Raw genomic sequence first — 23,590 nt, 5'->3', positions numbered from 1 at the left:
ATTGACAACGAAATTAAAACTAAAACTAATGAAAAAAAACAAACTATTATAATACTCGATACTCATTAGACCATTCTCTGTTATAATAATTACAGAACTACACACACCTAGTTTTGTAGAAAACTGAAATGTGTGAAACTAAGCTAACCCTCTGGAGTCTGGGGCTATTTTGTCCCCTTTTTAAAAAAAAATCATTTTCATTCTGCCTGTATATAACACTTAAAACAATGTTTACCACGTCATGTTGGTATCTGTTTTTATCAGCACAACCTCACCTTTATGACCTGATAATTATTTTGTCACTTTGACTTACTGGATCAATATTTTGAACCCAACAAAATCTTGCAAATGTGGACAAAAGTTGCATATAAGAGGTAAAATGAGGAGAACATCTAGTTCTATGTTTTTATACTAAACATATTTGACCTTATTTCCGGTTTTACTTGGCTGATCATCATCAAACACAAACTGGCATCGAGTTTTCAGCCAGTATTTTAGAGGGAAGTTGATGGCAGGTAAACACACTGCTTCGTTTTTACGCCATGACATCATGAACAAGTCACATGATTTGATAATGTTGGCGTGATTGGTGACTCCAGAGGGTTCAGTAAGAAGCGGTGGTGACGTATGTCAACTTTGGAAGGGCAGCCAATCAGCGTGTAGGATTTTACCAGCATGACGTCACGACAGTATATATATACTCGGCCTCACGTCCTCTGAACGTTTAACGCTTCCAGCCGTCATTAGCGACACACTGCCAGATACGGAGATTCACGAGAATCAACCGACGTCCTAAAGGTAAATTAAAGTGGCTTGCCACAGAAACGATGTATGTGCCTTCGCTGTTTAGTTATAATATGTAAAAGCGAAAAATGTTTCTGTTTACGTTGTTTGTCAAACGGGTTAACATGGCGACCTGCTAACGTTAGCATTAGCTAAAAATAGAACAATGGAACCTCTTCCAGTTGACGTTTGTAGTTAAACATTAACGTGAAATCGGTAAACGGGTTCGCTTCGCTAGAATTAACCATCGAGGTTAATGTTGGATATCTCATACGAAAGTGGTCAGTAGCTAACGATAAGCTAATTAAGTCTAAGCTAATGTTTTCTAAGTGGAATGGAGGTAATGTCGCCTGGGAAGAAATGAGTAACTGAAAATGGCGAAGTGGTGAAGCAGAGGCTCCTGGCTGGGCTGGACAGACCTGGTCTGACTGCTGTACCCGGTCGCCATGGGATCTGGATCTGTTTATTCTTATATACATCATTAGAGTCATGGCCATATTTCTACATATTTTATAATCGCTTACCAACTCGCGATTAAGTCGCTAAAACGTTTCATTATCTCCCAATCAACCGTGAGATAATGAGATCTTTGGGCCTTGTTGGTAGTGGGTGTAGCAGGGTTAGAGCTACCGGAGCACTAGGCGCCTCCCAGCGGCTGCAGCTTGGGGGAGGGGAGTAGCTTAGCTTTATGCTAAGCTGAGTTAGCATCTTGACAATCTATACCGGATCTGTACCCATTGGCGTGGCTGTGTTAACCCTATAAAGCCAAGTGTATTACATTTGATACACAAGTTTTTGAGACCTCTGCATCATCAGTGTGATATTTTTTTTCCTGATAAACCTGATGTATACATGCGTTGAAGATTTTAAAAAAACTGAGCAACAAATTGCACAAAAATACCAGATGTATCAAAAATGATATGCAGGTTCCACTGGTGGATCTGTCATTGCAGCGTGAAAACTTCATATCAGCAGATGTATGATGTTGTGTTATATGGAAAAAAATATTTTGCATGTTTGAGGAAAATGTTAAAAGGAAATTCAAAGTTTTAGGATAATAGGATAAAAATGTTATGTTTTATATGTTTTTGTTAGTTCAAGAAAACAAACTGAAAGCAAAAAATTGCACAAAAAGACCTGATGTGTCAAATATGATACAAATTACAATTCATGTATGCAAATTGATATTGATTTTTTTCTTATTTGTCAGCAGGTTCACTAATCATTCCAGTTTTAAAAAATTAGAATTTTCTGGCAATTATTTCATGGTTCAGGCTTTATAGGGTTAAGTACCGAAATTGAATGCAACTATCTATTTCTCTCATTTTAGCGAATAGAAGATGGCCCGTACCAAGCAGACTGCCCGTAAATCTACCGGAGGAAAGGCGCCAAGGAAGCAGCTCGCTACCAAGGCAGCCAGGAAGAGCGCCCCCTCCACCGGAGGAGTGAAGAAACCTCATCGTTACAGGTGTTGCATTTCTGTTTAATCTGCGGCCTACAATACGTCGGTGGTGTCAAACGTTGGCTATGATAATGCATGAGGGTGATTCTCATGAAGCCTGTCTGTGGAGATTACAAGAACATACTTTATTTAACTAAATATATTTCACTTTTATTTGAAAGAACAATATAGCCATAATGAGGCACAATTCATTTTGTGTTAAAAAATTATATTTTCTATATTTTTAAACATATTTTTGATTCAAAAATTCATTTCTGTAAAATACATTTTGGTGGTACCAGCTACCCTTATATTTAAGTGCTTGCCTAAGAAAACAAACAAAACCTTTCGGTTTTTTATTTAAAAATGTGTTACGGTAATGAATTTTGCTCAGTGTCTCTAAAAATGTCAAAATATCGTTTTCTAATGGATTATACATTCATATTAAACAGTGATTTTAGATTGTATATGTTATAAAGGGTCAAAGAAAATGTGTATTAAATGCTCTTGGATTTTTGCTATGAGCTGAAACATGTTCATGAGGATCACCCATGAATGATTGTTTTAATACGTGGTGCTAAAAGACTTGTGTGTTTAGGCCCGGAACTGTGGCTCTGAGGGAGATCCGTCGTTACCAGAAGTCCACGGAGCTGCTCATCCGCAAGCTGCCCTTCCAGCGCCTGGTGAGGGAAATCGCACAGGATTTCAAGACGGATCTGCGCTTCCAGAGTGCTGCCATTGGAGCTCTTCAGGTAAATGTATACAGAAGGGCAGCATCAATCTCATGAAGTGATATGGATCTCATGTTATACAATTGCATCATAACAAACACTAAAATTTCACTGGTAATCTGATGTGAATTTGTGTGCGCAAATGTAAACTCAATTGTTTAGCTGGAAATATTTTCTCGCAAATTTACTTACACAAGGAGTATACAAAATATGCTCTGTTATGTGGTTATTTCATAGACAGAAAACATGCTAGCATTTGAGATGGGGAAACTACCTAATAATGAGGTCCTGGCCCAGCCCTAACATGGAATTACCGGGTCATTGCACAACGTCAATTAAAAAAACTCTTGTAAAATGTAATTTGCTTATGTTGTGAGACTTCGTACAGACCAAGGTTATAATGGTTTTATATTTTTCATTTTTAGTTTTAATGTGTTGTGATTTTTTGTTTTCAAATTCAATTAGTTTTATTTTTTAATTTTTTTGGAAAATGGTTAGTTTTAGTTTTTTTGCAATAAGGTTTTTTGTTGGGTGCCAGATTCAACAACGTCACAATAAATGTTGTCTTTATTTCCTTTGTCTGATTCATCTCAGCCCCAATAAGTTTAAACCAGATACGAGAAATAGATTTCATATCAACCAAAAAGGTTTACGTATGAAATAAGTTGACAAAGATGAAAACAAAGGACATTTTCACTATAATTTAGTTAGTTTTGTAGCCACAAAATACAGTTTCAATTATCATTTTAGAAAAATTTGAGTTTGTTTTATTTCAGTTAACAAATGTTTTTTCAATTCTAGATTTTGTTAGTTTTCCTTAACTATAATAACCATCATACAGACTAGTGATCAAACTGAAACTTTTAAGTGTACATTCTGGTCTCTAGGTGTGTTTTTATGCTTTTTTAAATATCCTTTGGGTTGTACTTGTGAGGAAAAATGAGCAGTAGTTGATGTGAACTAACGTTTGTTTTTTCTGTCTTTACAGGAAGCCAGCGAGGCTTACCTGGTGGGTCTGTTTGAGGACACCAACCTGTGCGCCATCCACGCCAAACGTGTCACCATCATGCCCAAAGACATCCAGCTGGCTCGCAGGATAAGAGGAGAGAGGGCCTAAGTGGCCTGTGGCAACATCGTCACGACAAATGATCCTATTTATCGTACTTAACCATTTTTGTGGACATTTTTATTTCTTTTTTTTTATTTTTTTTTTTTACAAATTTTCTTTGGAATTTTGTATTTTAGATTGGGACAATTCATCAATCATTCCACAAGCCTGAGTACACCTAGGATAGTTGGAAATGTTGTGCAGTAGGAGTATCTACTTGTTTCATCATGGCTCATTACATGTTCTCATGTCAAGGTTCTTTATGGGTGTCAGGCTCCCTCTGGGGGTGGTTGTGTCTTTGAAGCGAGGATGAATTCCTCACATCTTCCACGGGGTCCAGGGTCTCTTCACCCATCTACCACTACTCACAAAATGCCAGCATGTCTTGCTAACCCGTATCGCTGCAGTGTCTGGTATTTACTGCTTCAGGTTGATACTTGACACTTTGTGACTGGGAACACGGCAGACTCCTCCTGTATTTTTCTGGACTGCTTTTTACATGTTTTTCAACATAAAATCTTGGCAGCTACATTTAATACTATTTATGAAAATGTTGTCACATGTCTTTCTATTAAAGGTCTTTATGAGTAGAAAGCCTGTGTTCTGGAGTTGATTTGAAATACTTGATGATCAGTCAGTAATGCAGTGTATACATGATCTTTTAGACACTTAAAATTTATTTACAGCGCATGAAACAGTTGACTCCCTGCTGAGATGTCATACAAACCACTCAGTGTGCTTGAAACCAGCAGCTGTAAGAAAACAAACATGACATTTCAGTATCTTAGAAAAGAAATTAGAGCTACAACAATTTATTACAAGTTACAGCTTTACTGTTATCACTGTTTCAGGCATTAAGAAACTGGAAGAAAGCTGGACTTTTCTAGACTAAATGACTAATTGCTTGTGAAACTAATCAATGAAAATGACTTGGTTGCAGCCCTAATGCCAATTACAAATGGCTGGTGTTGAGCCTTACCAATTCTGCAGACAATCTCCTCACACTCCTTCATGTTGCTGGCTCTGAACGCCACACAGCAGAAGCCTGTTGACTGAGGGGTTTCTGGGGAGTCTCTGTGGACGGGGCCAATCACATGCTTAACAGACTTAAGGCCTAGCCAATAGCAACACATGGAAAGGTTTGGTATCTATACTACCCTACAAAGTCTAACTGCAGTAACTACGCAAAAGGTAAAACTGAGAAATAGCTTTAAAGTTGTTTTTTTTTAAATATTTAACAGTCCATAGGTTATATGTAGATAAGTGATATGACACTTATTTCTACATGTATTGTGATTTTTATGCTCAAATCATGATTTATTTGACTTTTGACCCCAAAAACGTAGTTACTGCATTCTGGTTTTGCTGTAAAAGGCTCTAATAGTAATGATAAACCGAGTGCAGTAACTGTCATCTTTCAGCTTTTATATTTTGTTTTCAGTGAATAAACATTTTCAAATTGATTTTATCAGTGTATTTAAAAGTGTTTCACAACTCTGTTCAAAGATTTGTGTATTTTAGACTTACTATCATAAAGTAATCTTATAATTTAGTCTTAATATAATTTTATCTCACTTTTTTACTTCATCACTATCTAGATAATTTCCCTTTCAAATCAACTTATTTCTATAGACTGTGGTTAGTGCAATTACTGCTTGATTTTAAGTTGGATTTTGTAGTTACTGCATTTTTTTAATATTTCTCTGAAATAAAGCAAAATTGAAATCTAAAACTTTGTCACAAGATAAAACAAACATCAAGGAGATCATTTATAGTTATAACTCAATTTTGACAAAAATTGTAGTTACTGCGGTTAGACTTTGTTAGTTGTAGGGCAGTATAGAGGGCTGTGACCACAACATTGTGTAGAAAAGCATGATAGAAAAATCAGTTTTCTAGTGCTGTAAAGGTTGGAACAAAGGCTTGATTTCCACAGTTCAACTTCAAGACCAGCAATACAGTCATGGAAAAAAAATATTAGACCACCCTTTTCTCTAATTTCTTGTTCATTTTAATGCCTGGTACAACTAAAGGTACATTTTTTTAGACTAATATAGCAACAAAAATAGCTCATAAGAGTTTAAATTAAGAGCTGATATCAAGACATTTTCCATTTTTTACTTAATGATTTTGGTTATTAAGAAACCCATGGGAAATGGCTAGATATCAGCTTTTATGAGCTATTTTTGTTATATTTGTCCAAACAAATGTACCGCTAGTTATACCAGGCATTAAAATGAACAAGAAATTGAAGAAAAAAATGGTCCAAAAATATTTTCCATGACTGTATGCATTTGAAAAGGATAAATGCTTAATTTTCAATATAATCTGGTGTTTTATCTACACATTGTCATTAACAAACAAATAATAATAAAAAAATTTCAGTTCTTTCTGGCTATTTTACCAGAGGTGGCCAGCATCACAAGATGATTTGGGGGGGAAAAAATTGTCAAAATATGACAGGCCATTATTTAGGAAGGTGATGATATGTAACACATTACACACAAGCATTAAATATGTACAACATTGATTGCTGAGGGTATAAATGAACTCTGTAAACCTTATTTTTTTGTAAAAGCATTAATAGTAACAATTAAGATGTGATTATAAAGGCTTCAAGTCAAATCTTTGAAACACACATACATTGAAAGTGCTCAAAAATCGTACTTACGCTATACAGAATGCAAATATGGTGTAGTCCGGTTGACCGTACCTCCCTACACATGAAATCTCTGGATAGTGATGCTCAAACAGCTCCTGATGAATCACAAAGCAAATTACAGGACATGTTAATAATTGTTTAAAGACATCTGAACAGTTAACTCTATGGAGTTTTGGGCTATTTTGTCCATTTTTTTAAACCATTTTCATCCTGCCTGTATACACCACTTAAAACATGTTTAAATGCCATGTTAGTATATTTTTTTCAGCACAACCTCACCTATATGACCTAATAATAATTTATTTTTTATTCTGACTTACTGGATCAACATTTTGAACCAAAAAGAAACAAAGAAAAACCAATATAAATGTGTTCTTGTGATTGTGTGTGAACTTGTCATCCAACACTTGTATCTAGTGTGACTCTATTTTATTTGTGTCTTGTGTGTTTAGCGGAACAATTTTGGTCCTTTTGTGTATTTTTTTAAAGTCATTTTGTGTCTTTGTAAGTCATTTTGTGTAATTTTGTGTATTTTTTAGTCATTTCATGTCTTCTTCTGTGTTTTTTTGGTCATTGTGTGTTTTTTGGTCATTTCATGTCTACTGTGTTTTTTTTTTGTCATTTCATGTCTTCTTCTGTGTTTTTTTGGTCGTTTTGTGTGTTTTTTTGGTCATTTCATGTCTTCTGTGTGTTTTTTAGGTCATTTCATGTCTTCTGTGTTTTTTTGGTCATTTCGTGTGTTTTTTTTGGTAATTTCATGTCTTCTGTGTTTTTGTTTTTTTATCATTTCACGTCTTCTGTGTTTTTTTGGTCATTTTGTGTGTTTTTTTGGGTCATTTCATGTCTTCTTCTGTGTTTTTTTTGGTCATTTTGTGTGTTTTTTTGGGTCATTTCATGTCTTCTTCTGTGGGTTTTTTTATGGTCATTTCATGTCTTCTTCTGTGGGTTTTTTTATGGTCATTTCATGTCTTCTTCTGTGGGTTTTATTTTTGGTCATTTCATGTCTTCTGTGGGTTTTTTTTTGTCATTTTGTGTCTTTTTTAGTTATTTTGTGTCTTTTTTAGTCCTTTAGTCCAACATAAAATGTGATTTTGAATCTTTTTTTCACTTTCAAAACACTATCATGCTCAATAAAGTAAAAAAAATAAATTTTAAATGTTGCAAATGTGAACAAAGGTGTCAAATCTAACATATAAGAGGGTTCCATCCAGTTCTATCATTTTATACTTAATATATTTGAGCTTGTCTCCAGTTTTACTTGGTATATCATCATCAAACTGAAACTGGCCTCATGGAGTTTACAGCCAGAACTTTAGAGGTAAATTTACAGTAGGGCTCCACGCTGCTTTGTTTTCTAGTCTGGATGTGATGAAGAAGTCTGGATTTGGAGCTTTTGGTGAGTTAACTCTGACAGATGACACGTATCTACTTACCAGTTTACTGTTTCTGTCAGTGCATGTCAGGTGCGTTTCCTTCATGTCTAGCAGCACGTCCTGTGGGACAAATTAGCAAATGTTGATACTGACAAGTGTTTTTCAGACCGTGATGGAGGATGTCACTGTGTCCTGAGGCAGGGGAGCAGTTTATCACCTTGCTCGGCTGGTTTTTCTGCAATACTTGTGTAATGGCATGCTGGAGCACCTCCTTGCCCCCAAACTAAGAAAAAATAAGATCAGATATTATGCAAGTTATAGAAAAGACTAGCACAGGTATACACTGCAAAAGCCACCTCTCCAAAAGAAGAAAAAAAATACAAAAATTAGGTGTATTTTGCTTAAAAATAGCAAAATTATCTGCCAATGGAACAAGAAAATTTGGCTTGTCAAGACTTTCCAAAACAAGTAAAAATATCTAATCTTAACAAACCCAAAAATACCTTAGAATTAGTGTATTCTAACTAATAAAAAGTGTTTTTATTGTTGTTGTTAAATGTTTCATGTTAAATGTTTAAATATCAAGTGTCAGTTTACAGCTATGTGCCAATGTACTAGTTAATTACATACATACTACACAACAATACACATTTCTATTGTTTCATTGATAATAAAACAATTGATTCCATCTGGCTGCTTGTTTTAAGTATGTGAAGAGGTAAAATTATGTCAAAGTTATGATTTATTAGTTATGCGTGAAATAAGAAATTATTACTTTGAAATAGTAGTTTTATACTTGTAAGTGTTGATGAAACAGCTTTGTAACTGTTGATATTCTCGTTTTAAGCATGTATTTACTCAGTTTAGGTCATAAAATCCCAGTAACAAGCTGTAATATCTTATTTAGATTATTAAGGACCAAAACACTTAAAACAAGTGAAACAGTCGAACATAAAAGATGCTGACTAAGAAGAACTATCCTATCAGACAAAAAATAAGCATATATACCCTTGATCTAAGATATTTAATCTGATTTAGATTCCAGTTTTTGCAGTGTACACAAAGATTGAATTTATTATAAATTATTTTTTTACCATTCCAATGTTTGCTTTTCCCATGAACTCCACAATATACACAATCCTGTTGAGGAGAGGTGGGTCAGTTTTCATGTAAAGAGTACACAAAATGTTCCTTAAATGTTGAGTATTTGGTCACCAGCTTGCCTTCCGTCTTTGAGACACTGTGACGGAGAGGTTCTCTGGTCCTCGGTGGCTGACTGCTGGGAGGGAGCGGGACCAAGCTGCAGGTTTGGGTTCTCCATCCTCAGGGCCCGCAGGAGTTTGATAAGAGGCCGATACACAGTCCCATCCTGGGCCCTCCAGCGCACAACACTGATGGATAGAGGGCAACCCTTCAGCCGGGACAGAACCACACCTGCCTAGGAAAACAGAGAAAACAAATAATATAACTCTGTATACAAAAAAGGTGATTTACTTCTTCCAATGTTAATGTTTACCTTTAGCATTACACTGTATTGCGTCTAGTACAGTGATGGGCATCTTAAATGCTGAAAGGGGGGCCACAATTTTTCATGGACACTACCACAGGGCCACATATAGGACCGAGCACTTCACCAGATATGATGAAACTGCAATTTTAAATATGTTAACAGTGCAGTAACATAACATATTTCATGCTCAAATGCATGTTTAACAGTATAAATAGGAATACCAAAGGTTTGAAGCAAATACAAAATAACCACTTACTGTGATTTCTTTTTTATCAGTGCAAGAAAGGCAGACCAACATTAATTGCAAGAAGTAATTTTGTGCATTTTTACACTGCACTTTTAAGATTTCATGCTCGAATGCATGTAGTTGTACTGAGGGCCACTTCAAGTGAGGTTGAGGGCCCTATGCGGCCCCCGGGCCTCCAGTTGCCCATCCCTGGTCTAGTAAAATTCCAGTATCACTTCCTCACTGTAGAATTAGGCTCTGACCTTATCATATCTTTAAGTGGGATCATGTTTGCTATGTCAATAAGAAGAGTCCTTCACACCCACACAGGTGTTTTCAGTTGGTTTTTGGCTGATAAGAGGTCAGGTTGGGAGCAGCTGTGATGGGAATTGTATAATATCACCAAACTACATGTATTAACTCTATTGAGTCTTGAGCTATTTTGTCCATTTTTGAATCCTTTCCACCCAGCCTGTATAAAACACTTAAAAATGTTTAAATGCCATGTTGGTATATCTTTTTTTCATTATGATAATAATTGATTTTTTTTATTCTGACTTACTGGATCAACATTTTGAACCAAAAAGAAACAAAGAAAAACCAACATAAATGTGATCTTGTGATTGTGTGTGATCCTGTCATCAACTCTGTATTTTACTCATTCTAGTCATTTTGTGTCTTTTTGTGCATTTTTGTGTCTTTTTAGGTCATTTTGTGACTTTTTGTGCCCTTTTTTAGTAATTTTGTCTTTTTTTTTGGTCTTTTTGTGTCATGTGTTGTGTCTTTTTAAATTATTTTGTGTATTTTTTAAGTCATTTTGTTTATTATTTTAGTAATTTTTTGTCTTTTTGTGTCTTTTTTGAGTCAGTTTGCCTTTTTTTGTCTTTTTGTGTCTTTTTTTAGTCCTTTAGTCCAACATAAAATGTGATTTTGAATCTTTTTTTCACTTTCAAAACACTATCATGCTCAATAAAGAATTTTAAATGTTGCAAATGTGAACAAAGGTTGCAAATATAACATATAAGAGGGTTACATCCAGTTCTATCATTTTATACTAAATATATTTGAGCTTGTCTCCAGTTTTACTTGGTATATCATCATCAAACTGAAACTGGCCTCATGGAGTTTACAGCCAGAACTTTAGAGGTAAATTTACAGTAGGGCTCCACGCTGCTTTGTTTTCTAGTCTGGATGTCATGAAGAAGTCTGGATTTGGAGCTTTTGGAGACTCCAGAGGGTTAAAAAAGTAATAGAGTGTTTAATTTGTACCACCCAGCGTGGTGTCAAGCAGTAAGTACACTGCAACACAGTTGTGAGAAGTCCCACCTGTGTTTTTTATAAGAGGAAAAGTACTTTTTTAGTCCCTGTTGAAGAGCAGGGTCTTTTTTCTCCCCTGAAAACAGCCTGTTTACTGATTGGATAGATCGCTAAGCGGGATGTACGTAGACGTACATCCCGTACTACGATGACGTAGTACTCTACACGACAACAACACACGCCATTTGTAAAAGCCGACAAAGCAGTGTTCCCAACTTAGCAACTTTGTTGCTAAATTTAGTGACTTTTCAGACCTCCTTAGCGACTATTTTTCAAGAAAGCGACTGGAGACAAAGCTAACTGTAGCAGTACAGTGTGTATGTGCTGCTGCTACAGGAGGTGTTCACTTAGCGATCTCTGTTTGTTTACAACAAGCACCAGACACTCTGTGCACAGTTAGTGATGTCGTTAATTCACAATCACTATGTTTATGATCAGCAGAGACTCTGTGCATAATTAGCCATGCTGCTTTCAGCTGCTGACGTTGTGCACAGTTAGCCACGGTGAAAACCATACGTCACCTCCAGAGTCTCTAAATCCCTCTGGGGGCTAACTTGTAGTGGAAACACACAGAGTGAGCGGACTTTTGAGAGGGTGTGGCCTGAGACTTTCCCAGTGGCCACTTTCCCCCCTAGTGGAAACACGGCTATGATCTCATTAGAACCCAAGTATTTGAAAATAAACTCAATGAATCACCCAGCCCTAATATATAACACAACATGCTTATGGATACCTGTCCATTCTTGGAATTCCTCAGTGAGTTTCCATTGATCTCATCAATAATGTCACCAGGACAGATAAACTTGTCGACATTAGCCTGACTACCAGGCATCAGGTCCAGGACGAAGACGCGTCCACTGAGGTACCTGAGAGATAGACAGAGACAGAGGGAGATGATGCAGCAGATCTACTAATGACTAGATATGTATGGGTTGAAATATGAATAATTTCAAATTACAATTCAGATTCACTTTTTCAATGCAATGATTCAAATTAAACAATACATATTATTTTATTCAAATTCAGTTTTTTAATGCAATTATTCAAGTTAAGCAATTCAAATTCAAATATAAATAATTCAAATTCAGTTTCTGGTTGCACATATTTCAGTCCATAGATATGTTTGATGGAAAGAAAGTACTTTTGTAGGGTGGAAGATACAAACCTTAACACCAACCCTACCTCCCGACAAGGCACCACTTCATATGTCTCACACACCTGGAAACATTTACAGTTAATTAACACACATTCTGCTGAGTCCAAATCCCATGGCCAATAAAATCATAATAATATTATAGGGATGTTTTTCTGAAACAATAATCATTGTCTTTTACCGGTAGGAGCCAGCTCTCATCCAGAAAACTGCAGTTCTGTGTAAAGAGACCAGAGGTGGTTATTAGCATCGAGTCGTTTGAGTTTCAATTGATTTAAAAGACATTTTCAGCAAATTAAAGTTTGCCGTAAAGTAGTTATGTAATATTTTGGACACAAAAATACTGTGTGGCTTGAAATGTTAAGTTAAATGCTGACAATGTGGCTATCACAACTGATTTACTAAATAAGGACTCAGATGCACAAGTTCCCAATTCGATTTAATTCAATATAGATTCAAATAGGAATATTTTTTATAACTGTACCAGTGTTGCTTGGATATGAAAGGGACTCTAAGAGAACGAATGCTATAAATTGTACAAGGGACCCTCTAACCTGGTGCATTATCATAAATAGTGATGTTTACATTAAGAATTGACCCCAAAGCAGTTACATAAATACACTTTTAAAAAAATATGATCACACTGCAGCAGTCATATAGAAAACAAATGCCTTTAGTAGGTTTTGTGTCAATCCAGATGTCAAACAGACATCTACTTACTTCTCAGAGAAAAAAAGATGGAGAAAATTTGATGCTATGCTCTCTATAAATAAAGCTGTAAAATGCCCAAAAAATATCTTAAAAAAAAAAAGCTCTCTTGGATGGACATAAATGGAGAAAACGGGACAAAGTGCCCTCTAGGATGCCTGTATATGGAGAAACGCAATGAATTCTCCTCTAGGGTGCCCCCTAAATGGAGAAAACACATTGAATTATCCACTAAGGTGCCCTTAAATGGAGAAAACGTGATTAGGTGCCTACTGTGGTGCCTGAAAAGGGAGAAAATGGGACGCAGTGCCCTCTAGGGTGCCTGTTAATGGAGAAAACACATTGAATTATCCACTAAGGTGTCCTTAAATGGAGAAAACGTGATTAAGTGCCTACTGTGGTGCCTGTAAATGGAGAAAATGGGACGCAGTGCCCTCTAGGGTGCCTGTTAATGGAGAAAACACATTGAATTATCCACTATGGTGCCCGCAAATGGAGAAAACACATTGAATTATCCACTTAGGTGCCCGTAAATGGAGAAAACATATTTAATTATCCACTAAGGTGCCCTTAAATGGAGAAAACACATTGAATTATCCACTAAGGTGCCTGTAAATGGAGAAAACACATTGAATTATCCACTAAGGTGCCCTTAAATGGAGAAAACACATTGAATTATCCACTAAGGTGCCCGTAAATGGAGAAAACACATTGAATTATCCACTAAGCTGCCTGTAAATGGAGAAAACACATTGAATTATCCACTAAGCTGCCCGTAAATGGAGAAAACACATTGAATTATCCACTAAGCTGCCCGTAAATGGAGAAAACACATTGAATTATCCACTAAGGTGCCCGTAAATGGAGAAAACACATTTAATTATCCACTAAGGTGCCTGTAAATGGAGAAAACACATTGAATTATCCACTAAGGTGCCCTTAAATGGAGAAAACATGATGTGCCCTCTGCGGTGCCCGTAAATGGAGAAAACATGATGTGTTACAATGCCTTACAGGCTGATACCCTGAGACAGCCTTTGACATCACTTCATCTGCCTTTAGGCTTGTTGTAAAATCAAGATCGATTTGAGTCCGATTTTTAAATCTAGCCTTAGTTAGACCGCACACTTGCAGTTAATGGCATAAATAAAGGAGATTAACTGACCTCCATGTTCAGTTTGAACTCCATGTGAGAGAGGACCAGCAGCAGCGACATGAAAGGCTCTGGAAGAGAGAGAACACCATTGTTATTGTTAGTCACTCAATGCCCCTGATGACAAGAATTTCCTCTGCTTTTCTCAGCATTTGTTGGAAACAATCAGATCAAGTAAAAAGCCTCACCCACAAACTCCTCATTCCTGAGGATTGACACATCCGGGCTGTACCACTGGAGAGGAGAGAACAGAAACCGAGCTCAGCAATGGACACTTTGCCCAAAACATCTAACCGTTCCAGCAAAACATACATATAGGCACCAAATAAAAGGCATTCAGCTCTAATTTGTGTCTGACCTCCAGGACTCTGGGTGTGTGCAGCAGGTGTGTGATGAGCTGTGGGAGAGCCTTGCGGCTGAGGGCCAGTCTGAGCAGGTAGCGGCCTCGGCCCTGAGCTGAGAGCAGCTTCCTGCAAACTCTAGTCTGCTCCACCACCAAGGACAGGGCAGACAGCCTGCACACATCAACAGACAGGACAAGGATTCAAAATACACTTTTTTTTGTCTGTTATTGTGTAGTTATAACTTTTAAAAATCAGTTTGTTTGTACCTGCCGCAGGGATCTTGGTGTGTGAGCTGTTCAAAACACTGCCAGTAGTCTCTGTTTACCAGACTGAGAACTGGCTCTGGAGGGAGAGCAAACACACACACACTCAGTCCACACCAAAGTTATTATAGTCAACAAAAACTAATGAAATAACGAAAACTAGAGTTGAAAAAACATTTTCGTTAACTGAAATAAAATAAATAAAAAAACTGTAACTAATTGAAACTGTATTTTGTGGTTACAAAACTAACTAAAACTAATTAAAATTATAGTGAAAATGTCCTTCGTTTTTTGTCTTTGTTAACTTTTTTCATAGGATTCTGATGAAAAGAAAGAGGATTCTGATGATTTTTTGTTTTTATTGTATTCATGCATATATTATTTTGTGCGGGCAGTACATTTTACATTTTATTTTATTTATTTTTATCCCATTTCTAATTTATTTTATCTTATTGCATCTTACTGTGCTATTGTTTACTACATCTCTTTGCATTGTGTTATGTATTTATTGTTTGTGCAGCACTTTGGAAACCTTGTGTTTGCTAAAATTGTGCTATATAAATAAAGTGGATTGGATTGGATTCTGTTAGTGAACATGCAGGAACACATGGTAAATATGTTTACTGAGACTGGGATGTCTACACTCCAACCAACATTCAAAACACCTGGAACTGGAAGAGTTAATAACCTTATTGGGGCTGAGATGGATAAACCAAAGGAAATAAAGGCAAAAGTTATTATGACTTTTTTTAATCTCGCACCCAACACATAACCCATTACAAAAAATCTAAAACTAACACTTAAACTAAAAAAAACTACACTAAAACTAAGCATTTTCAAAAATAGAAAGGAATTAAAACTAGCAAACTCACTCTAAAAACGAATTAAAACTAACTGAATTTGAAAACAAAAACACAACACACAACAAAATGAAAACTAAAATTAATGAAAAATCCAAAACTATTATAACCTTGGTCCACACTGCAAGAATGTATTTCACATGAAGTGCTTTGGATGATTTATTATCAAGATATTTAAAATAGATAATTCTGCCCCAAATTGTGTTCCTACACAACCTGTATTCCAAAAAAGTTGAATGTGATAATCCTTTTGATACTGTAATCAATTTTATGTATTTTTGTAAATATGTGCTTATTCTGAATTTGATGCCAGTAACACATTTAAAAAAATAATGAGATAGACAAAAGACTGTGAAGTTGTGGAATGCTCAATAAACACCTGTTTGGAACATTACACAGGTAAACAGGGTAATTAGTAACTGGTGATGGTATCATGATAATAAAAACTAAACTAAAACTAGCAAACTCACTCTAAAAACGAAATAAAACTAACTGAATTCGAAAACAAAAATTCACAACGAAATTAAAACTAAGACTAATAAAAATTCCAAAACTATTATAACCTTGCTTTGAACATTAAATATATTGTCTCTTTCTTAATTGAATATATGTCAGAAAAATGTTTTCATTCATGTTGTAGACAGTGTCCCAACTATTTTGACAGTGGGCTACAACCATTGGAAGGTTAAACTGACATCCCAAAGTAAGTATGCTAGGCATGCAAGCTTACAATTAGGGCTGGGCGATATATCGATATCAAAGATATATCGATATATTTTTAAATGTGATATGGAATTACACCATATCGCCGATATCAATATAGTTCTTTTTTTTTCTTTCTTTATATATAAATGCTGCCCTTAGGTTTGTCATATTTAGTTCTTTTGTAATGTTCGTTATTCTTTTCTCATATAAATATATTTATTTCAGAAAAAGATTGGCCTATTTAATTTCAAAGGCTATTTTTACAATAAATATTTTAATTAATTTAAATGTGCACTTTATGGAGCTTTCATTTTTTTTTAAAAAAAAGGTTCTCCCGTTGTTATACAGTATTTATGTTCATTTAAATAGTGAATAGTTTCAATAAAACTACTTGTGACATGTCATATTTGACTTTGACTTTGACTGAACATTTGTTCTCACATTTGCGCTAAAAATATCTGGATATATATTGTATATCGATATTGAGCCCAAATATATCGGGATTTGACTTTTGATCCATATCGCCCAGCCCTATTTACAATTAGGGTTGTCAAAAGTATCGATACTCAAACAAGTATCGATACTAAAAGAATGTATCCGGATACGATACTCATTTTCAAAAGTATCGATACCTAGCCAAGCAATGTACACTTAAGTTTTTTTTATCAAGCTTGCCTAATATTGTGCACAGCATACAACCTCAAAATATTGTTCTAATTGCTATTATTTATTGTATTTATTTATTTTTTGCACTACCTCAAACCTGAAGCTTGTTATCATAGTTGCAGTTTCTTTTTGCACAACTGTTTTTTATTATTAATATTTAACCTGTGGTTCTGTTAATTTTGACATGTAGCATTTTTCTTGTTAATAAAAATATTTCTGTTTTTTTTTTGTATTTTAGTATCGTGACAACCCTATTTACAATACAGCAAGGTGTAGGTGAAAAACACAACATTGGAACAAATGTGTAATCGTGTATTATGGGGATACTAACGTTGGAGCCCCTTCCTGAGGACCAGCTCCAGAAGCTCACAGCAGGAGGACAGGTGAGGGTTGGTGTCCAACACTGTGTCTCCATCTGACTGCAGGTTCAGGACACACACTGAAAAGGACAAAAAACGCTATTTACTGTCGTTCTGTTGTCGCTCCGCGTGACACTGGCCAAAAATATCCACATTTTTCATGCAACCTGCGGGATCCTCGCCATTAACACATCAACACTGTCACATTACAGGCTGCAGGACATACAACCGGCCTGGAAGATGTTATTTAAAAAAAAAAGATTTTGTCTGAAACAGAAATAACAACTCCAATGATCAGATCAAGATATGTTTCTGTCATATAATACGCGCTTATACGCGAGAAATCATCTGAATCTGAAGCCGAAATTAGCCGTAAATATTATAATAACAGCACGTTTGCGTTATGTATTTATGATCAGTCATTTTACCTTTCAGAGTGCCGATCAGAGGGTCTTTAGGTGACATGTTGTTCCAGCTGTGATCAGTGTGTCGTTGACAACACACACACACACACAACGCCTCCTGTCATTCAGCACAGCGACACACAGCGCTGCTATTACACTTCCGTGTAGCCTCCTAACATACCGACACCTCCCCATCACACACACACACACACACACACACACACACACGCACTAAGCAGGGGGCGGGGGGATGGGGGGTTGGTCACACACACACAAAATTTAAAATATGTAATTTTTGGGGACAGTGATGATTTTAAGACAGAAATGCATGTTGGAGTATGTAGGTAATGACTATAATGAAATCTAAATGGGGACGGTAATTTTTGTCCCCAATTGCAAAGCCGACCCCAATCAACTGGTGTGTATTCCAAAAAATAAAAAATGACCCCAATTTTAGCTTAAGTCAACACACACACACACACACACACACACACACACACACACACACACACACTATTAAACCATCAAACAGCTGCCAGGCTTTTCTCTGAGCCACACACACACACACACACACACACACACACACAGAGCCTTCCCAAAATAAAATAAAAACAGCAAGATATTGTGCCAACTTAGTGTTTTGTCTGTAGTGACATCTGCTGTTTGCTGCCAAACCTCTGATGCCTTCAAAGACTCAGATTAAGACCCAGCAGTATTATATAATGTGCTCTCCACAACCTCCAAATTTGACAGCAGTAAAACACATTTGTGCTGGAGGGATTATCACCTGATAGGAGACCACACACACATATTTTGGGACTGTCCAACATTTTTTAAAAACTATTGGGAAGGGATTCAGAAATAATTATTTTCTATATTAAACATTGATTTACCTCTGACCCCACAATTTTGTATCATAGGAGCCAAGGTTATTATAGTTAACGAAAACTAACGGAATAACAAAAACTAGAATTGAAAAACCTTTTCGTTAACTGAAATAAAAGTAAAAACTATTTTTTTCAAAAACGATAACTAACTGAAACTGTATTTTGTGGTTACAAAACGAACTAATACTAACTAAAATTAAAGTGAAAATGTCCTTCGTTTTCGTCTGTCAATGTTATTCAAACGTAAACCTTTTTGGTTGAAATCAATTTCATCTATCTGGTTTTATGACTTAGTAAACTTATTGGGGCTGAGATGGAAAACTAACACTAAAACTAATAAAAACTAAAAAAAAAAAATCGCAAAATTTTCAAAAAATAAAAACTAAACTAAAACGAGCAAACTCACTCTAAAAACTAACTAAAACTAACTGAATTTGAAAATAAAAATTTGCAACGAAATTAAAACTAAGACTAATAAAAAATCCCAAACTATTATAGCCTTGATAGGAGCACTCCCTAAGGCAGCTACTCTCAACCTTGGGGTCCAGACCCCAATTGGGGTCGCGAGATGATTTCTGGGGGTCGCCAAATCATTTTTGGAAGTCAGCTCTGTCTCCACAAGTGTTCATGTGTTTTATTCCTTTGGTCATTTAATGTGTTTTTTGGTCATTTTGTGTCTTTTTTTGAGTCATTTTGTGGTCAATTTTTGTCTTTTTTGGTCATTTTGTTTCCTTTTTTTGGTCATTTTGTGTCTTTTTTTTAGACATTTTGTGTCTTTTTTTTGGTAATTTTATGTCTTTTTTGGTCATTTTGTGTCTTTTTTAAACATTTTGTCTTTTTTTTTGGTCATTTTGTGTCTTTTTTTGATAATTTTGTGGTTAATTTGTGTCTTTTTTGGTCATTTTGTTTCTTTTTTAGGTCATTTTGTGCTTCATTATTTGTACAAAATGTGTTGTATCAACTGAGTTTGTATGATCTGAACTGTGAGATTCTGTTCAGTGAGCGTGGGTCGCGGACAACATGCATGTTAAATTGGGGGTCGCGAAGCTGTATCTAGTACATATCCTATTATTAATAGCTAGGAAGATGATAACTGTCTTGTGGTTAAAGCCACCCCCTCCTACTATATCCCAGTGGCAGGAGAGAGTGAAGAAGGTATATGTGATGGAGAAGATAACGGCTCACCTTCATCTTAAGATGGACATTTTCACAACAAGATGGGGCCCTGTAAGCAAATACTTAAATCTACCAATGTGAAAGTCAAACTATACCTCAGAAGTGTCCAAGTATTTGTGATTTAGAAGAATGTCAGAAACAGAGCAGTGACCCTAAGTTGTTGGCCAAACTGTTATTTGTTTGACTGTTCAGTCTATACATTTCATGAATGACTTTGTTTAGTAACAGAAATAAATATCTGATCTAAACTAAAAGACGTGTAAATACATATGAACACTAGAGCTGCAACAATTATTCGATTAATCGAACATTAATCGATTATTAAATTAATCATCAACTATTTTGATTATAGAATAATCGGTTTGAGCATTTTTTTTTAGAAGACAATAAGTCCAAACTCTCTGATTTCAGCTTCTTCAATTTGAATATTTCTGGTTTCTTTGTTCGTTTATGACAATAAACTGAATATCTCTTTGGTTTGTGGACAAAACAAGAGATTTGAGGACGTCATCTTCTGGTTTTTGGGAAACACTGATTGATATTTTTCAACATTTTATTGACCAAACAACTAATCGATTAATCGTTTAAATAATCGACAGATTAATTGATAATGAAAATAATTGTTAGTTACAGCCCTAATGAACACCAATAAATACTTATGTTAAACGTACGTTAAAAAAGAAAAAGTGGGCTAGCAAACAATCTACTCTGCTTGAAATAATCATAAGAGTGCTGTATAATTTAGAAGGAAGGCCTGGAGATAAAATGATGTACTTAAACACCCCTACATCTTTACTGCTAATGTAAACTAATGATATGCACTGACGACCACTTCATTAGGTACACCAGTGCAATGTAATGTAATACAACAGTTCTGCCATTAATTCTACAATGACAAATATTGTATATTTTCAGGGTTTTTTTTGACACTGTCAGAAGGTTTATTATTGAGGTGACAGTGGTACTACAGTGGATTATATTGACAGGTGTTTCTAGTATTCTGCTACCAGAATAATGCAGTCCAGTTCAAAACTACTGCAAACCACAGCCTCTATAATGAAGATATAGTTAACCCTCTGGAGTCTCCAAAACTCCAAATCCAGACTTCTTCATCACATCCAGACTAGAAAACAAAGCAGCGTGGAGCCCTACTGTAAATTTACCTCTAAAGTTCTGGCTGTAAACTCCATGAGGCCAGTTTCAGTTTGATGATGATATACCAAGTAAAACTGGAGACAAGCTCAAATATATTTAGTATAAAACGATAGAACTGGATGTGACCCTCTTATATGTTAGATTTGTAACCTTTGTTCACATTTGCAACATTTCAAATTCTTCTTTGAGCATGATAGTGTTTTGAAAGTAAAAAAAAAGATTCAAAGTCACATTTTATGTTGGAGTAAAGGACTAAAAAAGACACAAAAAGACAAAAAAAGACACAAACTGACTTAAAAAAGACACAAAATGACCAAAAAAATACACAAAATGACTAAAAAATACACAAAATGACACACTAGATACAAGTAAAACCAGAGTTGGATGATAGGATCACACACAATCACAAGATCACATTTATGTTGGTTTTTCTTTGTTTCTTTTTGGTTCAAAATGTTGATCCAGTAAGTCAGAATACAAAATCAATTATTATTAGGTCATATAGGTGAGGTTGTGTTGAAAAAAAAAACCCAACATGGCATTTAAACATGTTTTAAGTGGTGTATACAGGCAGGATGAAAAGGATTCAAAATGGACAAAATAGCCCAAAACTCCATAGAGTTAAATTAATAACTGTCTGACAGTGCCGATCAAAATATATTATTTTTATTGTAAAGGCAGAATAGTAAGATGGAGATGTTGTATTGGATCACATCAGGTTCTACTAGTGGACCTAATAAAGTGGACAGCTGGTGTATGGGTTATACAGCGGTAGGTCTACAGTAAGGATTATTCCACTATTTACAGTATTACAAATGTGGTGCTACAATGTGAAAGTTTGAACATTTGAGGGATTAATATGTTATAATTGATATGTTTGTATAATCAATAAAATACATTTTGTGTGCATGTTTTGTTTTTCATCACTGTATACCTACTTTTTAAGCTCACAAACACAAACATTTTGACCTGCATTCATCGACTATGTTAGTTTTATCCTGATTCTTTTCATCCTTTTTTGGTGATTTGGCATTTTAGTTTTAGAGTAAAAAAAAAAAAAAGGTCTGTGAACAAAACATATTATGATATTAGATATTGATAACGTGTAATTTGTACTCAATGGACACATGGAATCAGCTGAGCTACGTTTTGATGTGATGATCTAATAATCTGTGATCAATAATGGTAGCTTTCAATTAAAAAATTATTTAAATATTTTTTGGCACATGCGCTGTTCAATTATGTTTGAAAGATTAAAAAACAATGTTTGTATTATCAGTGAATCATTATCATCTCGACTTAAAATTGGGCAAAATTACCATATATATCTTCAAATGATATTAAAATATTAAAATGTATTTTATATATTTTTGTGTTTTCTTTATATCACAATAGTTGTTGAAGTGCGTTATGGCAATATTAATGTTATTTGGACAACTTTTTATTTTCTGATCCTTCTGCATAAGGTTGCAAAGATGAAGAATACCAGAGACGCTGTTTTGAGAATATTGACAATCGATAGACTTCACCATGTGTTTATGCAGTATTTATCTATTAAAATGCCAGAAAACATGCTATATTTCACTTCAGGACAGAATTATTTGCCTATATTGCCCAGCCCTATCTGGTAAAAGTAATTAGAAATTCCTATGAAATTATACTGTAATAAATAGAAGAAAAATGTTAAATTAAATTAAATGCCTATTAAATCAAAGGAATGCTTAAATTATGTAACTATAGCATTTACACTTTGTGCCAACCAGTGGCGGTTCTACACAGGGGCCCACAGGGGCCTTCAGGGGCCACAATGAAAGACGGAACAATTCGTACCTATTTTTTGTTCAAACAATATCTCATTGTACACAAAAGGAACCCAGAATGTGTACATTGTATAATATTTAATAGTGCAACAAAAGATAGTGTATATAAAAAATATTAAGATTACTTTTTATTATGTACTGCACTTTCAAAATAAAAATAAAAGTCATTGTGCACAAAAAGGAGAAATGTCAAAAATAAGGTGAACAACCCTATTCTAGGACATTGGAAAATGGTTTGGCAGGAGGTACATGAGAGATAAAAGGTAAAATCTCTCAGTATACTCAAAAATATGCATCCATATGGCATAATTTGAAAATAAAGATAGAAAGACAGCCTATCTATTCAAATCAAATCAAATCAATTTTATTTATATAGCCCAAAATCACAAATCACAGATTTGCCTCAAAGGGCTTCACTATTTGGCTCAGTGGTTAAGAAAAGACATCAGAATAATAGATGATCCATTTGAAAATGGCAATTTTCTTTCATTTATTAGATTTAAAGAAAAATAATTTAGAAGGTAGAGGCCACTTTTGGAAGTACTTACAAATTAGACAGTGTATTAAAGAGGGGGTTCCTGTTGGTCGGGACAAAAGTCCGATCGAATACTTCTTAATTAATTACCCAAAATACATCATAAGGCTTCAAAATAATGATGTGTCCTTGGACAAATAATAATGGTTGTAGTAATCTCAAGATGATATGGGAGAAAGATCTGTCTTGTACACTGGATGGGGTTGGGGATTCTTTCCAACACTGAAGAATACATAAGAGAGGCCAGAGGC

At 35.2% G+C, this 23,590-nt stretch overlaps 2 protein-coding genes across 2 annotated transcripts; one reads left to right on the top strand and one right to left on the bottom strand.

Moving 5' to 3' along the window:
- The first annotated feature begins 672 nt into the window (after positions 1-672).
- Positions 673-4,657, top strand: LOC131959160 (histone H3.3A). The gene is made up of 4 exons (XM_059324259.1): positions 673-798; positions 2,114-2,251; positions 2,823-2,976; positions 3,944-4,657. The coding sequence occupies exons 2-4, from the start codon at positions 2,124-2,126 to the stop codon at positions 4,070-4,072; spliced, it is 411 nt and encodes a 136-aa protein (XP_059180242.1). The 5' UTR covers positions 673-798; positions 2,114-2,123; the 3' UTR covers positions 4,073-4,657.
- A 36-nt stretch (positions 4,658-4,693) lies between these two features.
- On the bottom strand, positions 4,694-17,914 carry si:ch211-250n8.1 (uncharacterized). Its single transcript, XM_059324258.1, has 16 exons — positions 17,791-17,914; positions 17,335-17,442; positions 14,776-14,851; positions 14,524-14,680; positions 14,354-14,399; positions 14,178-14,236; positions 12,486-12,521; positions 12,317-12,369; positions 11,885-12,017; positions 9,322-9,536; positions 9,193-9,238; positions 8,316-8,381; positions 8,159-8,218; positions 6,735-6,820; positions 5,043-5,137; positions 4,694-4,815 (listed from the first exon to the last, which is right to left on the bottom strand). The coding sequence occupies exons 1-16, from the start codon at positions 17,825-17,827 to the stop codon at positions 4,781-4,783; spliced, it is 1,308 nt and encodes a 435-aa protein (XP_059180241.1). The 5' UTR covers positions 17,828-17,914; the 3' UTR covers positions 4,694-4,780.
- Between the last annotated feature and the right edge of the window lie 5,676 nt (positions 17,915-23,590).

This window comes from Centropristis striata, chromosome 21, assembly GCF_030273125.1.
Source record: "Centropristis striata isolate RG_2023a ecotype Rhode Island chromosome 21, C.striata_1.0, whole genome shotgun sequence".
Lineage (NCBI taxonomy): Eukaryota > Metazoa > Chordata > Actinopteri > Perciformes > Serranidae > Centropristis > Centropristis striata.
This window is presented reverse-complemented; position numbering and strand designations above follow the sequence as displayed.